This window comes from Schistocerca nitens, chromosome 2, assembly GCF_023898315.1.
Source record: "Schistocerca nitens isolate TAMUIC-IGC-003100 chromosome 2, iqSchNite1.1, whole genome shotgun sequence".
NCBI classification, from domain to species: domain Eukaryota; kingdom Metazoa; phylum Arthropoda; class Insecta; order Orthoptera; family Acrididae; genus Schistocerca; species Schistocerca nitens.
Genome location: NC_064615.1, coordinates 264,586,538 through 264,610,912, shown reverse-complemented (window position 1 = coordinate 264,610,912; position 24,375 = coordinate 264,586,538). Strand labels below are relative to the sequence as shown.

General features: G+C 44.3%; 1 protein-coding gene across 1 annotated transcript in view; it reads right to left on the bottom strand.

Moving 5' to 3' along the window:
* Positions 1–7,814: 7,814 nt before the first annotated feature.
* The window catches only part of LOC126234974 (carboxypeptidase B-like), a 46,379-nt gene continuing 29,818 nt past the window's right edge, over positions 7,815–24,375 (bottom strand). The window contains exons 6-7 of the mRNA XM_049943712.1: positions 18,708–18,891; positions 7,815–7,987 (exon numbers count right to left, since the gene is read on the bottom strand). Of these exons, the coding sequence (XP_049799669.1) occupies positions 7,815–7,987; positions 18,708–18,891 (357 nt within the window). The remainder of the gene's footprint in view (positions 7,988–18,707; positions 18,892–24,375) is intronic.

The following is a 24,375-nucleotide window of genomic DNA, read 5'->3' as shown; positions in this document are numbered from 1 at the left end:
CGGCCTTGCCGCAGTGGTAACACCGGTTCCCGTCAGATTACCGAAGTTAAGCGCTGTCGGACTGGGCTTGGATGGGTGACCATCTGGTCTACCGAGCGCTGTTAGCAAGTGGAGTGCACTCAGCCCTTGTGAGGCAAAATGAGGGGCTACTTGATTGAGAAGTAGCGGCTCCGGTCTCGGAAACTGACATACGGCCAGGAGAGCGGTGTGCTGACCACGTGCCCCTCCATATCCGCACCCAGTGACGCCTGTGGGCTGAGGATGACACGGCGGCCGATCGGTACCTTTGGGGCCTTCATGGCCTGTTCGGGAGGAGTTTAGTTTTAGTTTAGTTACTAGACAAAGTTTTGATAAGGAATCCATGTTCTGGAACGTACCGTTTCGATGTAAGACACTCTCCAGTCGCATTAATGTGACTACCTGTCAAGAGTCTGAGTAACGCCTTTCACAGAGCGGACGTGCAAGAAGAGAGTCAGTGAGGTTCTGGAAGGTACCGACAGGGATGTAGAGCCGTGCCAACACCAGCGCCGTAGACAGCTGCGATGGGTTTCTCGGTTGAGGATGGATGGCGCGAATAGCCCAATCGAAGTGGTCCCACATATTCTCGATTGGGTTAAAATCCGTGGACTCTGGTGGCCAGCGGAGTACAGTAAGCTCATCATGGTGCTCTTCGAACCACCTACGTAACATGCGAGCTGTGTGACACGTTGCACCGTCCCGCTGGTATATGCCATCGTGTCGAGGGAAAAAGAACTACATGTAGGGGTGGACGTGGTACCCAAGGATAGATGCCTACTTGTGTTGGTCCGTTGTGCCCTCCAGAATGACTAGGTCGCCCCGGGGATGCGACGAAAACATTCCCTAGAGCGTGAGGCTCACTTTTCCGGCCTGGATGCTTCCAACGATTGTAGCAGCGTGTTTTGTTTCATACATATCACGCCATACGCGCCGACGGCCAGCGGTGAGTCATCTGACAAGGCCACCTGTCGCCACTCACTGGACGTCCAGTTGCTGTGTTGGCGTGCAGATTCCAGCCTTCGTTGCCGATGAACGGCGGTCAGCACTGGGGCATCAACCAGGCGCCTGCTGCGGAGGCCCATACGCAGCAACGTTCGCTGAACGGTCGTTGAGCAGAGACTGTTGGTAGGACCCATGTACGTCTGGGCGGTCTGTTGCTCAACACTTGCACGCCTACTCACCCGTACACATCTCCGCAGCCGTCGTTCACCCCTGTCGTTCTTGGCCCGTGCTGCAGCACGGTTGCCTCGGCGCCGGTTCTGGCTACCGCTGTTTCTACATCTACATCTACATTTATACTCCGCAAGCTACCCAGTGGTGTGTGGCGGAGGGCACTTTACGTGCCACTGTCATTACCTCCCTTTCCTGTTCCAGTCGCGTATGGTTCGCGGGAAGAACGACTGCCGGAAAGTCTCCGTGCACGCTCGAATCTCTCTAATTTTACATTCGTGATCTCCTCGAGAGGTGTAAGTAGGGGGAAGCAATATATTCGATACCTCATCCAGAAACGCACCCTCTCGAAACCCGGACAGCAAGCTACACCGCGATGCAGAGCGCCTCTCTTGCAGAGTCTGCCACTTGAGTTTGCTAAACATCTCCGTAATGCTATCACGCTTACCAAATAACCCTGTGACGAAACGCGCCGCTCTTCTTTGGATCTTCTCTATCTCCTCTGTCAACCCGATCTGGTACAGATCCCACACTGATGACCAATACTCAAGTATAGGTCGAACGAGTGTTTTGTAAGCCACCTCCTTTGTTGATGGACTACATTTTCTAAGGACTCTCCCAAAGAATCTCAACTTGGTACCCGCCTTACCAACAATTAGTTTTATATGATCATTCCACTTCAAAATGTCCCATACGCATACTACCTGATATTTTACAGAAGTAACTGCTACCAATGTTTGTTCCGCTATCATATAATCATACAATAAAGGATCCTTCTTTCTATGTATTTGCAATACATTACATTTGTCTATGTTAAGGGTCAGTTGCCACTCCCTGCACCAAGTGCCTATCCGCTGCAGATCTTCCTGCATTTCGCTGCAATTTTCTAATGCTGAAACTTCTCTGTATACTACAGCATCATCCGCGAAAAGCCGCATGGAACTTCCGACACTATCTACTAGGTCATTTATATATATTGTGAAAAACAATGGTCCCATAACACTTCCCTGTGGAACGCCAGAGGTTACTTTAACGTCTGTAGACGTCTCTCCATTGAGAACAACATGCTGTGTTCTGTTTGCTAAAAACTCTTCAATCCAGCCACACAGCTGGTCTGATATTCCTTAGGCTCTTACTTTGTTTATCAGGCGACAGTGCGGAACTGTATCGAACGCCTTCCGAAAGTGAAGGAAAATGGCATCTACCTGGGAGCCTGTATCTAATTTTCTGGGTCTCATGAACAAATAAAGCGAGTTGGGTCTCACAAGATCGCTGTTTCCGGAATCCATGTTCATTCCTACAGAGTAGATTCTGGGTGTCCCCACGCACCGTATACTTTAACCACGGCAGCACGTGAACAGTAGACAAACTTAGCCATTTCGAAAATACTTCCGACTCTGACCCGATACCCAATAATCACGCCCTTTTCGACGTGAGATAAATCGCTCTGTTTCCGCATTAGGACAACGACGGCACTTAATAATTTTTTCATAATGCTGGGCCACAGTCATAATATATTTCTTTAAAGTCAGTACCGCCATTAGACTGTTGTTTATTTACAGTGTTACATTTACACTTACACAATCATGATTTCGGCTTCAAAGTGCCATTATCAAATGTTTTAAGTGTTATACCGTGCCTAAGATGACATACTGTCGTATTTAAAATACACTATTAGACACATTGTCTAAGGGTCGACTTTACTGGCAAAGCCTACTGCTTTGTTTCATCACTGAGTATAGCACCTGGAGTCAAGATCATCACTGAGTATTCAGTCTTGAGTCAAGATCATCACTGAATATACCATCTTGAGTCAAGATCATCACTGAGTATACCATCTTGAGTCAAGATCATCACTGAGTATACCATCTTGAGTCAAGATCATCACTGAGTATACCATCTTGAGTCAAGATGGTATACTCAGTGATGAAACAAAGCAGTAGGCTTTGCAAGAAATATCGACCCTTAGACAATGTGTCTAATAGTGTATTTTAAATACGACAGTATGTCATCTTAGGCACTGTATAACACTTAAAACACTTGATAATGGCACTTTGAAGCCGAAATCATGATTGTGTAAGTGTAAATGTAACACTGTAAATAAAAAAACAGTCTAATGACGGTACTGACTTTAAAGAAACGACTGCACTTTTTTCCGCGTCACCCTGACGCGCTTTATACACCCTCTGCTGCTAGTGCTGCCACCTGGTGTCTGTGAGTGGCGTTGCAGGTCACATTAATGCGACTGGACTTTGTATAACCGTGAAGAACTGATCAATTTCAAATCTTCCACTTCACCATACGCACACAGCGGAGACAATGAGCTAGGACACGTGTGAGCTACACGAGTCCACGGCATGGCCAAAGTTTCGAGAACTGCTCATAGTATGATGCAGTAGCTGGGCAGAAATGAACAGATCCGCACAGGATACACTAGCGTGCAGAGCTGCATCAAACCGGTCGTCGACTGACGATCAGATACTTTATTCTTAATTCTAATAAACTTGATGGCCAACAGTCAGCGAAGGTGGTGGTGGTGGTTAGTGTTTAACGTCCCGTCGACAACGAGGTCATTAGAGACGGAGCGCAAGCTCGGGTTAGGGAAGGATTGGGAAGGAGATCGGCCGTGCCCTTTCAAAGGAACCATCTCGGCATTTGCCTGAAACGATTTAGGGAAATCACGGAAAACCTAAATCAGGATGGCCGGAGACGGGATTGAACCGTCGTCCTCCCGAATGCGAGTCCAGTGTGCAGTCAGCGAAGGGTTCTTCCATTTAAAGACGTGGCGTGTGAATCGCCCGAATGTTGTGACTAGATGCAGCGTAACGCTAGGTTGTAGACACGGTATCGGAGCAGTGTGCAATAGACAGGTGTGCAGCAGACACGGCAGAACGTGGCGAATTAAACCGCTTCTGAACGTGGGATGATAATCGGTGAAAGACGCGTGGCTCGTAGGATATCTCAGATTACACGATAATTCGGGTTTCACGGGTCAGCAGTGTCTAGGGTGGATTTTCATTGTCGCAGAGATAACAGGTCGTAGGAATAAAATAGAGCAAAGGAACATTCTCTGAGAAAGTTCTCAGTTGCGTATGGATAAAAAATTCGATGCATGTTCTCCGACAGGGAGCTCCTTCTAACTACCTCCCCTTCTTCTTGAGAAGATTCTCTGTGTGTATCGTCTGCAGTGTCCGGCACAGAACACACGCGTAATCTTGCATTTCACTCAGCTCGTTCAAACAGGCAAACTATTCAGTGTACATATATAGAACTGGCATCGGTGTGTTCTGGAAGAGTTGCACTACGTTTACATTTTACTTTTACATGCGGCAGCAAATTATGAAGACGATTACGGACAGTTTACGAAAACGCATTTTCTTGCTATGTTACCGAGTGTTCGATATGGGGGAAACTTTTTGCCGTCGAAATTTGGGGAACACATTATGTGAACGAAATCTTAAGAATACATCACATTCTCATGTACTCCAAACCGGAACTGTGTCAGAGTTTTCTAACTCGACGTAATGTTGGTTAAATATGACGTATAATGGTCCGCTCTCGCTTAAGTACTTCAGCGGTCGTCCATCGGTTTCGTTATGAGAAACAGATTGCTAGGTTGGTAAGAAACCATCTATTAATTTTTCTGACCCGCCTACTTATATCTGATATAACAAAATATACGATTTACTCTATGAGAAAACATGATGATAAGCATCTGAAAATGTCAGTGACAAAGATGCCTGGTCCTTCACCAGTCTGAAAACCTTGATCTGGTAAGCAACCCAAAAATGTTTTCATTTTCACTTCGTTTGGAAGGTCGCTCCCTCTTCTTTCATGATTTCGGGAAGGAAGTTCGTCAGCCAAATAATGTTTTCATTGTTAAATCTACATTTTCTCTTTTTTTAGTCTACGTATAACTGCCCCCCCTTCCCCTCCTTCAGAGCACTATCAATTCTGTCATTTTTACTAAAAAAAATCGGTAAAATTTAACTCAATAGAACTTATTCAGATCGAAGTACGCTACAGAGCTCGCTTCAAAACAAGGAGAATGTTCGCTCGTGAGAAATTTCTCTAGTTCTATTCATACAAAATTGGAAGATGTTCGAGTTGACCATCTTCCCCCATTCGTTTACTCAAGCAGAGTGTATTCTCGGGTGACGTATGTTCTCCGACTCGCTTTATTCATCCGAACCTTAGAGTCTTCTCCAAATTTCCGAGAGTAAAGTACGCTCTCCATTTCGCTCGTACTATCCATCGTTTCCACGCACGTAAACGTCGGGAGGAGGAGCCGTACTGAGCGTTAGACGTTCTGCTGTGCCATATATGCGCCATTCCTAACGCCTTACGGATTGGGAGGAGACAAAGACAGCACAGAGGCTTTAGAAGATTGACATCCCATCTACAACCTTTGCCCTGACTTTTGGCCACTCAGTATAATATATTCTAGCATACTTAAGACTTGATTTACATGAATAAAATTATCACACTTTAGAACATTAGCAATTGTTTTTAATAAACTTTTCAGATGTACAGCACTTACGTGTGTCGTGATTACATAATGATAGTAGCCAACTTGGTACTTACATCTGCAACATCTTACGATAACAGTCAAATTGGTACTGGTATCACCAACACAGTTCATACGAAATTTGGCAGATGTTGCGACAATGGACCTTCCACAGATACAATGTTCACATCAACAACACAGTGAGAGAAACCAGTAGATTGCACTCCACTAAGGTTCTTGTTTATGGTTATAGCGAGAAGGGTGCGTATAACGGTTCACTTTCTCTTGTGAGAGTATCTTCAGTAGGAAGTGCAGGCCACACATTTGAGCGAGTAAGCAGATCAAAAGAAGAATAAAAGGTGATATTATATCCGAGTAAGCCGACGCTTGTAAACGGAATTCTGAAGACGGTGTCGGTACTATAGATGATACACTGATCTTGCGTAGATTTAAGCAGCGATTGCTCCTTCTCTGTCATACAAAACTGCACATCAGACACTTTCTGCGTCCTCGTTAAAGCTCAGCATTTCGACATGAACGACGTCGACTCCCTGAAGTGCCCAGTGTAAAACTGTCCAGTTACCTTTGCTGTGGAACTGATTGGAGTAATCAAGTGTTCAAACTGTGCCATTGGTTGGCACATCACTGAGTTGTCAATTTACGCTTCTCTGTAAACTTCTCCAACTTCCCTGAGATAAACTAAATGAGACGTTGGTTCTCTCACAACGAGAGCGCCCCTCAATTTCTCAATGTACCCTCATGGGAACACCACATGAAATACGTCGAGCATTAGGGAACCTCAAGACAAATCAACAACTATTGCTCCCTTCTACATACATCTCATGCAACTAACGTAAAAGCCAAATTAGAAAAGTTTGGGGTTATACGCAGGTGTATAGCAAGGGATGATACTGAAAAGTAGATTAGATGTGGAGTTAGATTTACCTTCGGTACAGTTTAGTCAAGAATTTTGCCGAAAGTAGTTGTATCACCTTTTGCTCCACATAACAGTAGCGCGGTTGCAAGAAATACGTCAGCACTTAAGTTGTATATGGAATGAAAGATTATTTGGTGGGTGAGCACTATCAGAATCATGTAACAACTTTCTGTTGTACAATCTGTCTGGGGGAAGTGGCGCCACTAGAACTGAGCTATGTCTGGATGGGAGTACTTTTGTATGTTTGGAACAGTGACGCAGGCCTACATCACGCGGAGCTCCCTGTTCATTAGAGCTTCCTTTGAACGGTATGTTGCCATTTCGTAGTTACACATTCGCCAGGTAGTTGCAAGAATGTCGAGAAAATGGGCACTGTCAGGAAAGTCGATCCTCGTTCACCGCTCAATAGGTTCAGACTGTAATTTCCGATAGGTGTCCAGTTAACCTTGTTGATCTACGAGATGCGTTCAAGTTGAAAAAATATGCATTCCCCCCCGGACGACTGAGTGCAGATGGAAAGACGCACTTTAGCTTCAAACATGCGAGCATTATTTGTTTATGGGTGCACGAGATGGCAAATTTATCCAGTGGGTTAGGGTTTAAGCGACAGCCACTGGACTGCGCTATGTTTTCCATATTAAAAATAGCGCTGTTCAGTGTACAAGACAAACGTGTAATTATTCACGTCATTCATTTTCCAGTAGTGAGCCTCACTGGTATTCATTGTCTCCGAGCAATGACATGGTGATGGATGTGTAAGATGTCCATGTATAGATGGGACAGTGCAAAGAAGGCTGAATCCCACGTGATGACGAAATAATGAAACAAAATGAGCCACCAAAATGGTTGTGTGAGTGAGCTGCCACGGAACTGAGGAACAGGCTAAAAGTTTCTGGTGCAAGTAGTACGTCAGAACAAAAAAAAAAAAAAAAGCATACGTTCGAACTTGAAAGCACTCCGTAGTATGAAGCACTATTGGGGGGAGGAGGGGGGGGCACTGTCTCACTACGATCTGCAGAGCGGGCGGCCACCTGTCGGCATAGCACGGTGCATGTGTGGCTGGCAGTTTCTTCAGTCTGTGGCTGGGACGGCTGTCGACGGCTGGCCGCTGTGGGGCACAGGATCGCCCCAGGCGAGGCGGAAGCCACCGGCCCGCGGCCCGCGCGCAGCGGCTGTCGCAGCTCACAGCTTGGTGACGGCCTCTGCGACCACCGCCAGCGCCGCCACGGCGTCCCTTCCGGTGGGCACGATGTACTGCGCGGGCAGCACGAAGCCGTGCCGGCCGCGGTCCCTCAGCTCCACCGTGTACGCGTACTTGATGCCCTGCGAGCCCTTCGCCCAGTCGTCAGAGCCGCCTGCCGACACAAGATAGGAATTTATAAGGAGTCGCCCCAAAACTGATGGATGCATCGCTACTACGCACTGAATACTCTGCAATATTACCTCCTTTTCTATCTACAGGGTTATTCTAAATGATGGACCCGTTTTCAAAACTTCGTAATTATTCAAGTTCAAATCCAAAATGAACAAGCTTTATACCAATGAAAAGAGAATGTTTCAAAGTTTTTTTCATAACGTTTGATATCAATTTAATAATTTGTAATACACAATACACACATTAAAAAAGTTTTCATCACCTCTTTTCCGAGAGTTCCTGAACCGGTACAAAAACTTTAAATAGAAGTTAACATGAACATCATTTCCGCCCTTTTTATTGCTCATCAAAACCACATTTTGCATGTTTTACCACCATACAGCGAGACCTTCAGAGGTGGTGGTCCAGATTTCCGTACACACCGGTACCTCTAATACCCAGTAGAGCCTCCTCTTGCATTGACGCACGCCTCTGTTCGTCGTGGCGTAATATCCCCAAGTTCATCAGGGCACTGTTGGTCCAGATTGTCCCACTCATCAACGGCGATTCGGCGTAGATCCCTCAGAGTGGCTGGTGGGTCACGTCGTCCATAAACAGCCCTTTTCAATCTATCCCAGGCATGTTCGATAGGGTTTATTTCTGGAGAACATGCTGGCCATTCTAGTCCAGCGTCAGCAGCTCGTGGTCTCGCGATCGCGTTCTCGCTTCCCGAGTACGGGGTCCCGGGTTCGATTCCCGGCAGGATCAGGGATTTTTACCTGCCTCGAGATGACTGAGTGTTTGTCTTGTCCTCACCATTTCCTCATCATTCATGAAAGTGGCGAGACTGGAATGAGCAAAGGTTGGGAATTTCTACGGGCGCTGATAACCGCGCAGTTGAGCGCCCCGGAAACCAAACATCATCAACATCTAGTCGAGTGATGTCGTTATCCCAAGAAAGTCATTCACAAGATGTGCACGATGGGGGAGCGAATTGTCGTCCGTGAAGACGAATGCCACGCACATATGCTGCCGATATGGTTGCACTATCGGTCGGAGGATGACATTCACGTGTCGTACAGCCGTTACAGCACCTTCCATGACCACCAGCGGCGTACGTCGGCCCCACATAACGCCACCCCTAAACATAAGGCAACCTCCACCTTGCTGCACTCGCTGGACAGTGTGTCTAAGACGTTTTGCTTGAATGGGTTGCCTCCAAACTCGTCTCCGACGGTTCTCTGGTTGAAGGCATATGCTACACTCGTCGGCGAAGAGAACGTGATGCCAATTCTGAGCGGTCCATTTCGCATGTTGTTGGGCCCATCTGTACCGCGCCGCATGGTGTCGTTGTTGCAAAGATGCACCTCGACATGGTCGTCAGGATTGAAGTTGCGCATCATGCAGCCTATTGCGCACAGTTTGAGTCGTAGCACGATGTACTGTGGCTGCACGAAAAGCGTGGTGGTGGTGGTTAGTGTTTAACGTCCCGTCGACAACGAGGTCATTAGAGACGGAGCGCAAGCTCGGGTTAGGGAAGGATTGGGAAGGAAATCGGCCGTGCCCTTTCAAAGGAACCATCCCGGCATTTGCCTGAAACGATTTAGGGAAATCACGGAAAACCTAAATCAGGATGGCCGGAGACGGGATTGAACCGTCGTCCTCCCGAATGCGAGTCCAGTGTGATAACCACTGCGCCACCTCGCTCGGTACGAAAAGCATTATTCAATATGCTGACGGGATAATCCGTAGGTAGCGGTCATCCACTGCAGTAGTAGCCCTTGGGCGGCCTGAGCGAGGCATGTTATCGACATTTCCTGTCTCTCTGGATCTCCTCCACGTCCGAACAACATCTCTTCGGTTCACTCCGAGACGCCTGGACACTTCCCTTGTTGAGAGCCCTTCCTGGCACAAAGTAACAATGCGGACGCGATCTAACGGCGGTACTGACCGTCTAGGCATGGTTGAACTACAGACAACACGAGCCGTGTACCTCGTTCCTGGTGGAATGACTAGAACTGATCGGCTGTCGGACTCTCTCCGTCTAATACGCGCATGATTGTTTACATTTTTGCGTGGGTTTAGTGACATCTCTGAACAGTCAGAGGGACTGTCTCTGTGACATAATGTCAACAGTCAACGTCTATGTTCAAGAGTTCAGGAAACCGGCGTGATGCGAAACTTTTTTGATGTGTGTAATTTGTAACTGAAACGCTTCTCTTTGTCATTGGGCTTGAGGGCCTGCACAAGTTGTAATCGGTAGGGCTTGTACAGCAAACGTCGTCTCAGAAGTTTCCATGCAGTTGGTTGGGGTATTCCAAGTTCTCGATTGGCTCTGGGACTGTGCACAAAACTTTTGTGAATTCGTCGGACATCATCCTCTGACTCATGCGGTCGGTCTGTGCTTTTTCCTTTCCACACACTCCCGGTCAGTTTAAATTGCTTAAACCAGCGGCTAGTGCCTTTGCGAGTTGGTGGTTGAATACCGAATTTGGAAAGAAATGCCCGGTGCCCTACAATGTACGACTTACTTTTCGCGAACTCAAGAACGCAGAAAACCTTGTGCTCCACAGTCGTCATCTCACCCACAACTGACAGTGAAACTGAATGACGGCCCTTATTGCCGCGCGAACTCTACCGGCCGTTTCTGAAACCATTATCGGCCGCCCGCCACCGCCCGCCAAAAACTTTGAAACTTCCTCTTTTCATTTGTATAAAGCTTGTTCATTTTGGATTTGGATTTGAATGCATACGAATTTCTGAAAATCGGTCCATCATTTAGAATAACCCTGTATTTTCATTTACAGAGAAACTTTCGCGCACACGGACAGTCCCGCAAGACTAGAAAACTGCGAAGTTAAAGGACATAGCTCTAGCAAGCCTATGTCAATATCTTTCTCTTCCATTATTTTGTTTTATTCGTGATATTTAGTGGTACCAAATAAGTATCCTCAAATAATACACCTATCTGAACGTATGTTTCATTATATTTTTATTCATTATCTGATCAAAAGTATCAGATCAGCGTACCTACTTTTTTTTTTTTTTTGAGTCATCAGTCTTCTGACTGATTTGATGCGGCCCGCCACGAATTCCTCTCCTGTCCAACCTCTTCATCTCAGAGTAGCACTTGCAACCTACGCCCGGAATTATTTGCTGGATGCATTAAAATCTCTGACTTCCTCTGCAGTTTCTGTCCTTTACAGCTCCCTCTACTACCATGGAAATCAGTCGCTGATATCTTAACAGATGTCCTATCATCCTGTCCCTTTTCCTTATCAGTGTTTTCCACATATTCCTTTCCTCTCTGATTCTGCACAGAACATGCTCATTCCTTATCAGTCCACCTAATTTTCATCATTCGTCTGTAGCACCACATCTCAAATGCTTTATTTCTCTTCTGTTCCGACTTTACCACAGTCCATGTTTCACCATCATACAATTCTGTGCTCCAGACGTACATTCTCAGAAATTTCTTCCTCAAATTAAGGGCTAAGTTTCACACTAGTAGACTTCTCTTGGCCAGGAAGGCCCTTTTTTCAGAGCTGGTCTGCTTTTGATGCCCTCCTTGCTATGTCCGTCATTGGTTATTTTAGTGCCTAGGTAGCAGAATTCTTTAACTTCATCTACTTCGTGACCATCAATCCTGATGTTAACTTTCTCGCTGCTCTCATTTCTGCTTCTTTTCATTACTACTAGTGGACATTAATATGAGGTGTGAAGCCTTGATCTCTTTCCAGCGATCCAGGTCACTTCGTTTACGCTGGACATTTTGGCACACCGAGGAAATTGGCCCAGTGACGTCATCATCTTTATCAGTGACATCATCAATCTTATAAGTGATGTCATCATCCTTATCAGTATGAAGATATGCCCCCATCCCCTTCCTTATCTCAAGGCAGTCACGCCAATTATGTTTGTCGAAAGTAAAAGACGTGCCCTCCTCACCCTATCTTGAACATCATAGCGCAGTGTTCCTTACTTCCAGCCAGTCATAGCACAAAAAGATGTCTCTGAGCATTATGGGACTTAACATCTGAGGTCATCAGTCCCCTAGAACTTAGAACTACTTAAACCTAACTAACCTAAGAACATCACACACATCCATGCTCGAGGCAGGACTCGAACCTGCGACCATAGCGGTCGCGCGGTTCCAGACTGAAGCGCATAGAATCGCTCGGCCACACCACCCGGCCAGTCACAGCACAGTATGAAAAATAAAAAGTCAATCAAAATAGATTCAGGTTGATGGAGCTCTGCCAGTTGTGTTAGCGAGAAATTAAAAATCGTCTCTCCTTCCCCTATTTCAGGTATCTGTGAGGAGGAGGGGGGAAGAGGGGAAGCTTTTTGTATCCTACAAGTGATACACTGGTCTTTCCGTAATCCTAGTAAACAGATTCTCGTCGGAGCCTGCATAGCTGGCTCAAGGGGTTCTGATTTTCCACAATGGCGGCTGCTTGACAACACCTGTTGGAAAGGAACTTCTCGGAGCGCTGGAAGGAAGCAGTAGCTTACAGCAGGTGCTATTAGGGTTAGCAGGAAACGGCCAATTGAAATGACTTCCTTCTGCTCTGGAGACCCTTTGTCTGAAAGGTCTGAATGTTAAAATAATCTCGCGGAGCTTGCTTGGAGCTTGTGAAACCGGGAGTCGGCAAGCAGTCCTCGGATAGTACACCGTGAACCCTGTAGAGCAGAGTTTGTGACTTAAAGTGTTTCACTGAAGTCTGTAGTTGATGTCACAGCATTATCAACGAGGTTAGTTTCAAATAAATACTACATGAATCGGAAGTGCGTTTCGTGGGTGCCAGTGGCGTGGCATTCAGTTTAGTCCTTCTCAGTTTTCTCGGCAAACGTAGCCTTAGTGACCTTGCAAGTGCTCTATAGAAAGCGGCATCTTATATCTGTTAGCTAGCTGGAGACAGTATTCAGTGAACGATGCAGAGTGTGGCGGGATTTAATTGATGGAAATACATTTCATTTGCTTCCATACTGTGTTTTAGGGTGTCTCTTGACCTCTTGACCTATATTTAACTGTTTTCCTGTTTTGTTGTGTAGCTTATCGGCGGAATTTGGTAGTAGCCAGTTGGAGGCTGTGTATGAAACGTTAGCAGCGAAAGGTCCGCAGATGTGGCGGCCTCTACAGCTCTTGCGCGCGCCTTTTGAATTAGCCAGCTTCCCGCAGGTCAGGCGAAGTTCGGCTGACTATTGCCGGTGCGCCTGCGGAGCTGGAGCGATGATCCGCATAGCGGTGGTACGTTGCGGGTTGGCGGCATTGTAGGGGACCCCGGAAACACGCCAGACAGAGCACTTGCAGCACGGAAGGTGCCTCGGTTGAGGGTGCATCAGTAAACAGGTAACACGGCACTATGCGGTTGTAATTTGTAAAGTGAATTCCAGTTTCCGTCGACAGTTTCTCTGACGCAACTGTTCACAATTACTATTTGCTCGAATTTGCAACTTATTTGCCTTTGCGATATTAATAAGTATTCACAATGCAGATAAAACTGTATTAATTTTCTTTGGATTTCTTCGTATAAGCTTACTAACAGCATCTGACTTTGTGCAGGTTCCAGAGTTTCACAGCAATGTTCAATCCAATTAATGTTTTCAGCGTTGTAAAGATAAAATGTGAAAAACGTGGTATGCAGTCGAAATCACTTACGTCTCCTGGACACCTACATATGTGTTATTTATTAGTTAATTTCTTGGACAGTCTTTCAAATGATATTGACATTGCGTTAGAAAATCTGGAAACATTAGAAGAAACACGAAATAATTTTGCCGATTCCATTAATTGTGGTTCGAACAATGATTGTTATGCTGATTAAAGTACAGAGCAAAAATACAGTACCTTCCTAGCTCAAAGAAAACGTCAAAGTAGTAACTTTCAGCGACAAATAAAGGTTGTAAATGTTTTAGTTAAACGAAGGAATGATGGAACGCTGAACCCTAAGCAGCGTGCAAAGCCAATTTCGTTTCGAAAAATCTGAAAGTGAAATGTATAAATGGAAGAAAGATATATACGAACTACGAAATATGCCCCAAAATTAAACTTCTTTTACTGGTGGACATTCTGATCGCTCTTAACTGGAAGTGAGGTGAACATTACTGATTTCCAGGCGTCTTAGACCTACTTAAATAGATTCAGGAAATAAAACGGGAAAGGAAGTCACAGAATTACGAAGTTTACTTCAAGTAAACGTGTGGGGGAATGTCACTAAAAGGTAATCCTATACAGAAATTCGTAGCTGACCTGAAGACTAAGCTTCTTGTTATCAAAATAATGGTTCAAATGGCTCTGAGCACTATGCGACTTAACTTCTGAGGTCGTCAGTCGCCTAGAACTTAGAACTAATTAAACCTAACTAACCTAAGGACATCACGCACATCCAGGCCCGAGGCAGGATTCGAACCTGCGACCGTAGCGGTCACTCGGCTCCAGACTGTAGCGCCTAGAGCCGCACGGCCACTCAGGCCGGCTTCTTGTTATCCCCTAAAATGCTGTATATGAAGCAATCAGTTAGGTTTCGTTCAACAACTATACTAGCTGCACTTCAGTATTTCGAACAAAAAAAGACAGTCGCTTTACAGTCAAAGAGTCATATCGATGATTGTATATAGCCGTATAGAATAATGCCAGTGATAAGTATCAGTGCATTATTGTTTCCAAAATTTTACACCTGTCTTCAGGAACAGCAAGACAAATTGAAACCAAAAATTTCAAAAAATGACTGTTAATTGCAAAAATCTTGTAATCGATGTAGAAAAATCTGGAAAAATGGGAGAGAATAAGTTTCCGATTTACATTCGAAACGTCTTCTTACCAGTTGCAGAAAATAATTCATTGCTTTTGTTCGACTCGTGGCATGGACATAATAACACCTCTGTCTTTAGCAGGATGACGAAAACACTGTTAACATATTTCTGATTCCACCGGGAACTAATAATCAGGTTTAGCTTCTCAATTAACAAATTTTTCGATGGTGTTAAGCATTTTTCAATAAATTGTCGAACATTATAATTTCCGATAGCCCTTTGTCATTTCAGGTTTATCAGCGGATCGGTGTTGTTAAACTTCAGACATTTGTGCACTGTCGATTTGCATCACTACATTTTACGGATTTGGTCAAGTACGCCTGGTACGCAGCACAGTATGCAGAACAACAGCCGTGACCATTTGTTACTCCATTCCAGTTCTGTCTAAATAAAAATATCAATCACTGTGAAGTGCCTGAAGGCATTAATTTTTCTTTTGTCAGGTATGCCTGGTGTTGAAAAATGTTTGTTTTCGTCATCCAATAGCCACTTCGCATTTTTGTGAGGACTACTGGGACTAAGCAAGGAAATATTTCATTGTTACTAAAATGTACATTGTTAAATTATTATTATACGAACTGTGCTACGGGACTTGTTATAAAGTATTTCATGCCAACAAATTAAAACCCGATTGTTGTAAGTCTTCTGTAATGTAACATCATACACTACCTTGAGTTTCTTTGTTCTGCTAGTCACTTGTGTAACAATTAAATCTACAAAAGTTTAGTTGTGGAGGTAGACTGCAAGTTATTCAAAAAATGAAAGATTTGAGGAATTTTTTGTGCGGCTTAAATGCTTAAAATTAGCGTATGGGTGGACTTCGGACTTAGCGCTACACGGCGCTATGTTCTCTTGTCGCGGCTTACTGGCCAATTCGTGACCTAGGCAGAAAGGACGGTACAAAACGGTGGCTCTTCGTGCGGCAAATACGAGTAACTTAAACATTTTAAAAAAATACTTGCAGTGCGCCATAGCAGCTAAAATGTTGAAAGCGCATTTTTTTCGGTGTATTTTTCCTGTGTGAAAAATTTTAGTGTAGGTTTCGACATATCGGACTGGATCACTCCCTTGTAAGACAGCGTGACTTCTGGCCGCAAGTATGTTGATATTTTCACCCGGTAGTTCTAAGTTCTCTGTACAAAATTTGAATAGGTCTGCAGAATTTCGCCGGAATAAATTATGACCACAACTGGGTGTTGACCACGGCATGTGATGGTTTTTGCAACACAGAACGAGTCGGAATGAAAAGAATCCCTCCATCATCGATCACTCTAAATTATTCCAAACCGAGAAGACTTTTCAATTCTGGCTGATTGTACATTTTTATGGTTGTTATGGTTCATAAATATGAGTTACACTAGAGCTACGACTCAACGAGCATAATCATACTGTCAAAACGACCGTGAGTAGTATTGTTGCGTACAGTCCTTACTTCCTTAGTTAAGGGCTCCTTTGTTCTTTGTTTGTTAGTACTTCTTTACAAATAAGCTTTAAGAACATGTCATGCAAATCTTCTCCTTTTCTTTTAACAGAATTACATGATATTCTTCTGTTTAAAAAATATTCTGGAGCTGGTGTTTGGTTGTCATTGTCTTACAAACTTGAAAATAAGATTCTACTACGTCCAGTGCATAAGTTAAAAGACTGTCGCGAATTCTTACCACAGCATCTCCATAGTACTTCAGATTCTAGAATGCTTCACATTCCAAATCATTAAAAACACTACTGCCACAATTTTACTTTAACTGACAGACTTAAAGTAGATGACGAAATGTTTCGCAGATGGCTAACCAGTTGGAGATCATAACACCCTGCTACTTTAGGACAAAATTTTCCGCGTTCGGGTAAGAGTTTATTTAACTGACCACTTCCGGTAAAGCTCTTGGGGTGCTATCTAGAACTGTAATCACAACTCTTGTACGAGTTTTTTTTATGTAGTGAAAATGGGTCCTTCATTCTTGCAATTCTCTCTTAAACTATTATCTTCACAAGAAAATGGCTTCGGATTTTTTTGTAGAACACTTGGGGAGCTATTCTGAAGTGTGATCATGATTTTTTTCGCATATACAGGGTGTAAACTTTGAGTTGACAAACCAGAATAACTCGAAAAATAAGCTTCACAAGAAAAAATGTGTAGAATCCAAAGTTAATTGTTTTCGAGGGGGACATCTGCTGGGACTAAAATTAGCCCGCCACCCCAGCCCCCTGGGGATGGGGCGGGAGGCAACTTTTAAATTTCAAATGGGAACCCCCATTTTTTATTGTAGAATCAGATTCTACATAAAAAAACTACGTACATTTTGGCTTAAACATTTGTTTTGATTCTTGGTAGTTGGCGCTGTAATTCAAGAAAATCCATGTTCTCATTTTTGCTTGGGAAATGGTTACGGATAAATAAAAAATACTTATTTACTTAGTAAATTTTGATTCGCTAAAACAAACTCTCCCTCTCTCCCCGTAGGGTGGGGTTTGAGAGAGAGGAATTAGAGTTTTACAAATGTTGACCCAAATATTAATTTTTCCCGCAGATTCGAATAAGTTTTGTTTGTTTCGTGGTCATGAGGCCACACAACTTTTAATTATCAAACATGTCATCTGAATAGCTAACTAACTAACCAAGCAACCTACTTACTAACGAGTGAACTCGTTTTTTATTTACCTGCAACCATTTTTCACGCAAAAGTGAGAACATGGATTTTCTTGAATTACAGCGCCAACTACCAAGAATCAAAACAAATGTTTAAGACAAAATGTACGTAGTTTTTTATGTAGTATCTGATTCTGCAATAAAAAATGGGGTTCTCATTTGAAATTTAAAAGTTGCCTCCCGCCCCCCTCGAAAATAATCAACTTTGGATTCTAATCAAAATATCCACGGGTGTACTGCCGGTCTACAGTGTTCAACGGGCACAGTATTTCGGCGATCATACATGTCGCCATCATCACGTGAACTGATGGAATGAGCTCCTGTGAACGTGCCGGCACGGAGATCCGTACGCTGTGGCTGCTCAGAGGGAACTGGGTTCGGTCGCGGCGGCGGCCGATTTAAATACCCTCCGCCCGCAGCGCGCTCCCTCCGCTGTCCGCGCCCCGCGCCGCGGTCGCGCGGTGGATTCTTCACATTTTTTTTTTCGTGTGAAGCTTATTTTTCGAGTTATTCTGCTGGTAGCTAGATACGAGTGGCAAAAGTCATGGTATAGCGATATGCAAATGTGTAGATGGCGATACTATAGCGTAACAATGTGTAGAAGGAAGTGCGTTGACGAGTTGACGGACCTGTCATTTGCACTCAGGTGATACATGTAAAAAGCCTTGGCCACGCAACTGGAATTAACAGATTGTGAATGCGGAAAGGTAGTTGGAGCTAGACGCATGGGACATTCCATTTCGGAAAGCGTAAGGAAATTCAATATTCCGAGATCTACAGTGTCAAAAGTGTGCCGAGTATACCAAATTACAGGCATTACCTCTAACACGGACAACGCTGTGGCCGACGGTCTTAACTTAACGGCCGAGTGTTACGGATTTAAGTCAAGAGCCGGCACGCCAGTCGGGAACGATAAAGAAGAGAAGGCTGTGACAGGACTAGTCACGTTAGTGTAATTGCTGAATCGTGTAGTTAGATTTGTAATTTTTTAAAGAATGGTCATTGACATAATTTTACATTAAGCTGTGGATCGATACCTTATCTTTGTCTTATCGTCATGTTTATCTGTGCATTATCATCTTTGGGAATCAGTAATTTACTTGAAAATGAGCTTATGACCCGAAACCTAGGTTGTGCAGTAACATTAATAACAAAATTTGTGCAACAAGGCAAAAAAACTGTTTGTGTAGTCGCGTTATTGTTGAGAAACGGCAGTTAGGTAGATAGCAGCTCGACTGCAGCCCAGTCTACTACTCACCAGAGGCGGGGTAGAGCGTGGCCCCCGCCGGCCCCACAGTGTAGGAGCCGCCACCCCCGCGCGCGATGGCGGACGCTATGCGCTGGCCCACGCGCTTCAGCTCCTCGTGGTCGGGCGGCACCACAGCCGCGTAGCCCCACGGGTACAGCACGTACTGCCCGTAGCTGTGGAACGACACGTACGCCTGCCGGCAGACAAACCGGCGCAGCCGTCACCACAGGGCTTCCATCTGCAACCGACTCGGGCAACACCAACGGCTCAAGTACTTTGCACCACCCTACTCTCTCCTACTTAAGGGTTAACACCGCTGTAGAATTTAAAAAAATCATTTTATTGGCTTAAAATATGATTTGAATCTGCCGGCCGCTGGTGGCCGAGCGGTTCTGGCGCTACAGTCTGGAACCGCGCGACCGCTACGGTCGCAGGTTCGAATCCTGCCTCGGGCATGGATGTGTGTGTTGTCCTTAGGTTAGTTAGGTTTAAGTAGTTCTAAGTTCTAGGGGACTTATGACCTCAGCAGTTGAGTCCCATAGTGCTCAGAGCCATTTTTTGATTTGAACCTTCTAAAATACGAGGCAAAAAGTCTAATCCCTGGAAAAAAAATAATGTTCTGTGGAATTCCGAACTCCTCTTCTAGTGCCTCGGAAAACACGAAACGGCGTACCTGTGCCATTCGATACCCACTGTAGTGTCTAATAAGAAGCATTTCAAAACAATAATACGTTAGCCTGACTTCGCAAGTGTAGTGTTGTTGTTGTGGTCTCCAGTCCTGAGACTGGTTTGATGTAGCTCTCCATGCTACTCTATCCTGTGCAAGCTTCTTCATCTCCCACTACCTACCGCAACCTACATCCTTCTGAATCTGTTTAGTGTATTCATCTCTTGGTCTTCCTCTACGATTTTTACCCTCCACGCTGCCCTCCAATACTAAATTGGTGATCCCTTGATGCCTCAGAACATGTCCTACCAACCGATCCCTTCTTCTAGTCAAGGTGTGCCACAAACTTCTCTTCTCCCCAATCCTATTCAGTACCTCCTCATTAGTTATATGATCTACCCATATAATCTTCAGTATTCTTCTGTAGCACCACATTTCGAAAGCTTTTATTCTCTTCTTGTCCAAACTAGTTAACGTCCATGTTTCACTTCCATACATGGCTACACTCTATACAAATACTTTCAGAAATGACTTCCTGACACTTGAATCTATACTCGATGTTAACAAATTTCTCTTCTTCAGAAACGCTTTCCTTGCCATTGGCAGTCTACATTTTGTATCCTCTCTACTTCGACCATCATCAGTTATTTTGCTCCCCAAATAACAAAACTCCTTTACTACTTTAAGCATCTCATTTCCTAATCTAATTCCCTCAGCATCACCCGACTTAATTCGACTACATACTGACATACTGTCAGTACGTGTACGAAAAAGACAATTCTTTTGCTTCTAATCTTGATTTTTGTGTGCAGTATTGACTTTTCATAGTTTATTTGTGAACTTACAGTATACAGTTTTGTCTTTCGACGAAGAATAAGTAGTAAGAAAATGTACTCGGGCAGAAAAGGTACGAAAACATCATATCCAACGCGGCGTCGAAGCAGTGTGTCATCAAAACGTCCAAAGAATAGATTAACGCTGAGAGCGGTTCAGAAGAAGCCAGAAATTGAAAGACAGTGACCATGATTTTTATGTGCATTAACGAGTTAGCTACAGGACTATTAATTTTTTGGCGTTTTCTCTGTTATTTCTTAACAAGTGTAATGCAGACATGCTGCAAGAACGGAGTCCTAGAGGTTTAGTGAGAATGATACGAAGGTTCCATTTTTACGTTACGTGTGCCATGTGGCTACCGACAGGAATTACTCTCACATCTAAATTAATACATCATGTCATCATTGCTGTAACTCACCTGTCGTTAGCTGCACTTGGTTCTTATTTGCCTGCCAAATGTGATTGTCTTGTCGTTTTTTTAAAAGACGTTTTCTCCTGCTCATTGGTGGATTCTGCAACTTGTTATCTTGCTGTGGCCCAGACACTGACTGCCAAGGACGCATCAGAAACGTAAATAGCACAGTGAAACGTGTGTCTAAGCTACAGCAACATAACAATACTTAGAACTCACCAACGAGCAGCAGAAGAAGTCATTTTGAATATAAAAGCAACAACAAAATCACATTTAGCAGGCAAATGAGGACCAAGAACAGGTAACGACAGGTCAGCTACAGCAATGATGACATGGCGTATTAACTTACACCAGAGAGTGATTTCTGTCAGCAGTCACAGGGCATACATAACATAAAAAAAGGAAAAACAAAGGGAAAAGACCTACTGAGAATAAATGAGATGTGTTTGGGTATTAAACAAAACAAAAATTGCGTTCCTGCAAAAAGGGGGACCGTCTGTAAAAGTGAGGGTAGTTTAACGATAATTGTATCACAACTTTCAACTTTTTAGTTCAATTTAACTTCAGATAATATATATCTGTACATTATTGCCATTTACTATTTGCAGGTTATAAAATATTTACAGAATCCAATCTTAGATCTATAGGTGAAAATCTGCAAAAAATTTCTTGCATTATTTGGAACAATAAACAGAACTCTTAAATACAAATGGCAAAAAATGCAAAAATGGAATTGTATAAAAATATGGCGATATAAAACCGACAGTTGAAAAAAAAGCAAACAAAGTACAAACAGCGTAGATGAGATTCTCAATAATATTGAAGAGCTGCACAAGAAGACATTTAATCAAAAACGAAAACTTCCAGAATCAGTTGAATGTAAATGGTATTAAGAAGGAGCTCACTGAATACAGACACAGATGTAAACAACATGAGAAATGTAAGCCCACTCAGGAATTCCTGAAGTACAACGCAACTGGAAGGAGAGACATGGGTTGACCGTGGGAACGGCGGACATAAACTTTGTTAAGACGGAACAAGCAGATGACCAACACCAATGTGAGTGACGACGACGACGATGAATTATTCCCACCTCATTGGCAATCATTTGCTTTCCGGGCGAATACTGTGAAGGATTTTATAAAAATTTCTCAATCAGTGACAAGTTTATTCCTTTGGCTCAGTGGTAAAATGGCAAACTACAAATCAAAAGGTCTCTGGTGCAATCCGTGTGCAATACTACAATTTTTATCTGTAAAATCTCATTTCTTTCGCCTGTGGTAGTGTTTGTTGATGTGAAGAATGCCCATTAGGCCACCAGTAACTGGATCAGTGAGTCAGTTCAGATGTCGGAGCAAGGCAGCGGCATACCAGCTCAAGCAGGACCGTGCCCTGTAAAGCACTGTGCTGGTCAAATCAGTGTACGAATTGATCACTGCTTTACTTGCTCATGAGACGACAAGCCGTACAGTAAACCCTCCCTACGATAGTTCCATCTTCCATGGGTCATGTGCACGATAAACTGTAATCACGTGGAAAAAGTCGTTTTATATTCACATCACAAATTATTTTGTAAATACGCCTACATACTGAGCATTTACAAGCTCTTTTTTTATTTTTAAAATTTTTGTAAGACATAGAGATGTAAGTTAGTAATACCAACCCCCACGTTTTGCACATTAAAATAACAGAAATTACTTAGCAGAACAGAAGGAGTTATCCAAAGAAACTTCTTCAGATTACTTTCAAATTTTACTTAGCTTTCTGTCAGACATTTTACATCACTGGATAAATAATCGAAATCTTTGGTTGCAGCACTGTGAACAACTTTTTTGGCTAAAGACAACCTTAACGTGGCATATTGAATGTCACTTTTACTTCTGGAATTGTAATTACGTACGTCACTCTTCCTTTTGAACTGCATTGAATTGCTTACAAAAATTTCATGAAAGAAAAAATATACTGTGAACAGTAGTCAGTATGACTAACTGCTTAAACAGATGTGTACAAGCTGATCGTGGGTGAGCTCCATATACAAACATCAAAAAAAGTTTTGCATCAACACGGTTCCTAGAACTCCTGAAGATAGACGTTGACTGTGGATATTGTATCACAGACACAGTACCTTTGACTGTTCAGAGATGTCACTAAACCCACCCAAAGATGTAAACAACCATGCATAACCAGCGCCTATTAGACGTAGATGGTACGACAGCCAATCAGTACCAGTAGCTCCCCCAGGAAGGAGTTACACGGCTCTTGTTCTCTGTAGTTCAACATGCCTAGACGGTCAACACCGCCGTTCGATCGCGTCGGCTTTGTTACTTTGTACCATGAAGGGTTCTCAATAAGGGAAGTGTGCAGGCATCTCGAAGTGTACCAAAGCGATGTTCCTCGGGCATGGAGGAGATACAGAGAGACAGGAACTGTCGATGACATGCCTCGTTCAGGCCGCCCAAGGGCTACTACTGCAGTGGATGACCGCTACCTACGTATTATGGCTCGGATGCACCTTGACAGCAACGCCACCATGTTGAATAATGCTTTCCGTGCAGCCACAGGACGTCGTGTTACGACTCAAACTGTGTGCAATAGGCTGCATGATGCGCAACTTCAATCCCGACGACTTTGCGAGGTCCATCTTTGCAACCACACCACCATGCAGCACAGTACAGATGGGCTCAACAACATTCCGAATGGACCACCCAGGATTGGCATCACGTTCTCTTCACCGATGATCGTCGCATTTGCCTTCAAACAGACAACCGTCGGGTACGTGTTTGGAAGCAACCTAGTCAGGCTGAACGCCTTAGACACACTGTCCAGTGAGTGGAGCAAGGTGGAGGTTCCCTGATGTTTTGACGTAGCATTATGTGGGGCCGAAGTATGCCGCTGGTGGTCATGGAAGACGCCGTAACGGCTGTACGATACGTGAATGCCATCCTCCGACCGATAGTGCAACCATATCGGCAGCATATGTGCGAGGCATTCGTCTTCATGGACGACAATTCGCGCCCCCACCGTGCACATCTTGTGAATGACTTCCTTCAGGATAACGACATCGCTCGACTAGAGTGGCCAGCATGTTCTCCAGTCATGAACCCTATCAAACATACCAGGGATATGAAACTTCCTGGCAGATTAAAACTGTGTGCCGGACCGAGACTCGAACTCGGGACCTTTGCCTTTCGCGGGCAAGTGCTCTACCAACTGAGCCACCCAAGCACGACTCACGCCCCGTCCTCACAGCTTTACTTCTGCCAGTACCTCGTCTCCTACCTTCCAAACTTTACAGAAGCTCTCCTGACGAGGTACTGGCAGAAGTAAGGCTGTGAAGACGGGGCATGAGTCGTGCTTGGGTGGCTCAGTTGGTAGCGCACTTGCCCGCGAAAGGCAAAGGTCCCGAGTTCGAGTCTCGGTCCGGTACACAGTTTTAATCTGCCAGGAAGTTTCATATCAGCGCACACTCCACTGTAGAGTGAAAATTTCATACCAGGGATAGATTGAAAGGGGTTGTTTATGGACTACATGACCCAGCAACCACTCTGAGGGATCTACGACAAATCACTGTTGAGGAGTGGGACAATCTGGATCAACAGTGCGTTGATGAACTTGTGGATAGTATGCGATGATGGATACAGGCCTGCATCAATGCAAGAGGACGTGCTGCTGGGTATTAGAAGTACCGCTGTTTACAGCAGTCTGGACCACCACCTCTGAAGGTCTAGCTGTATGGTGATACAACATGCAATGTGTGGTTTTGA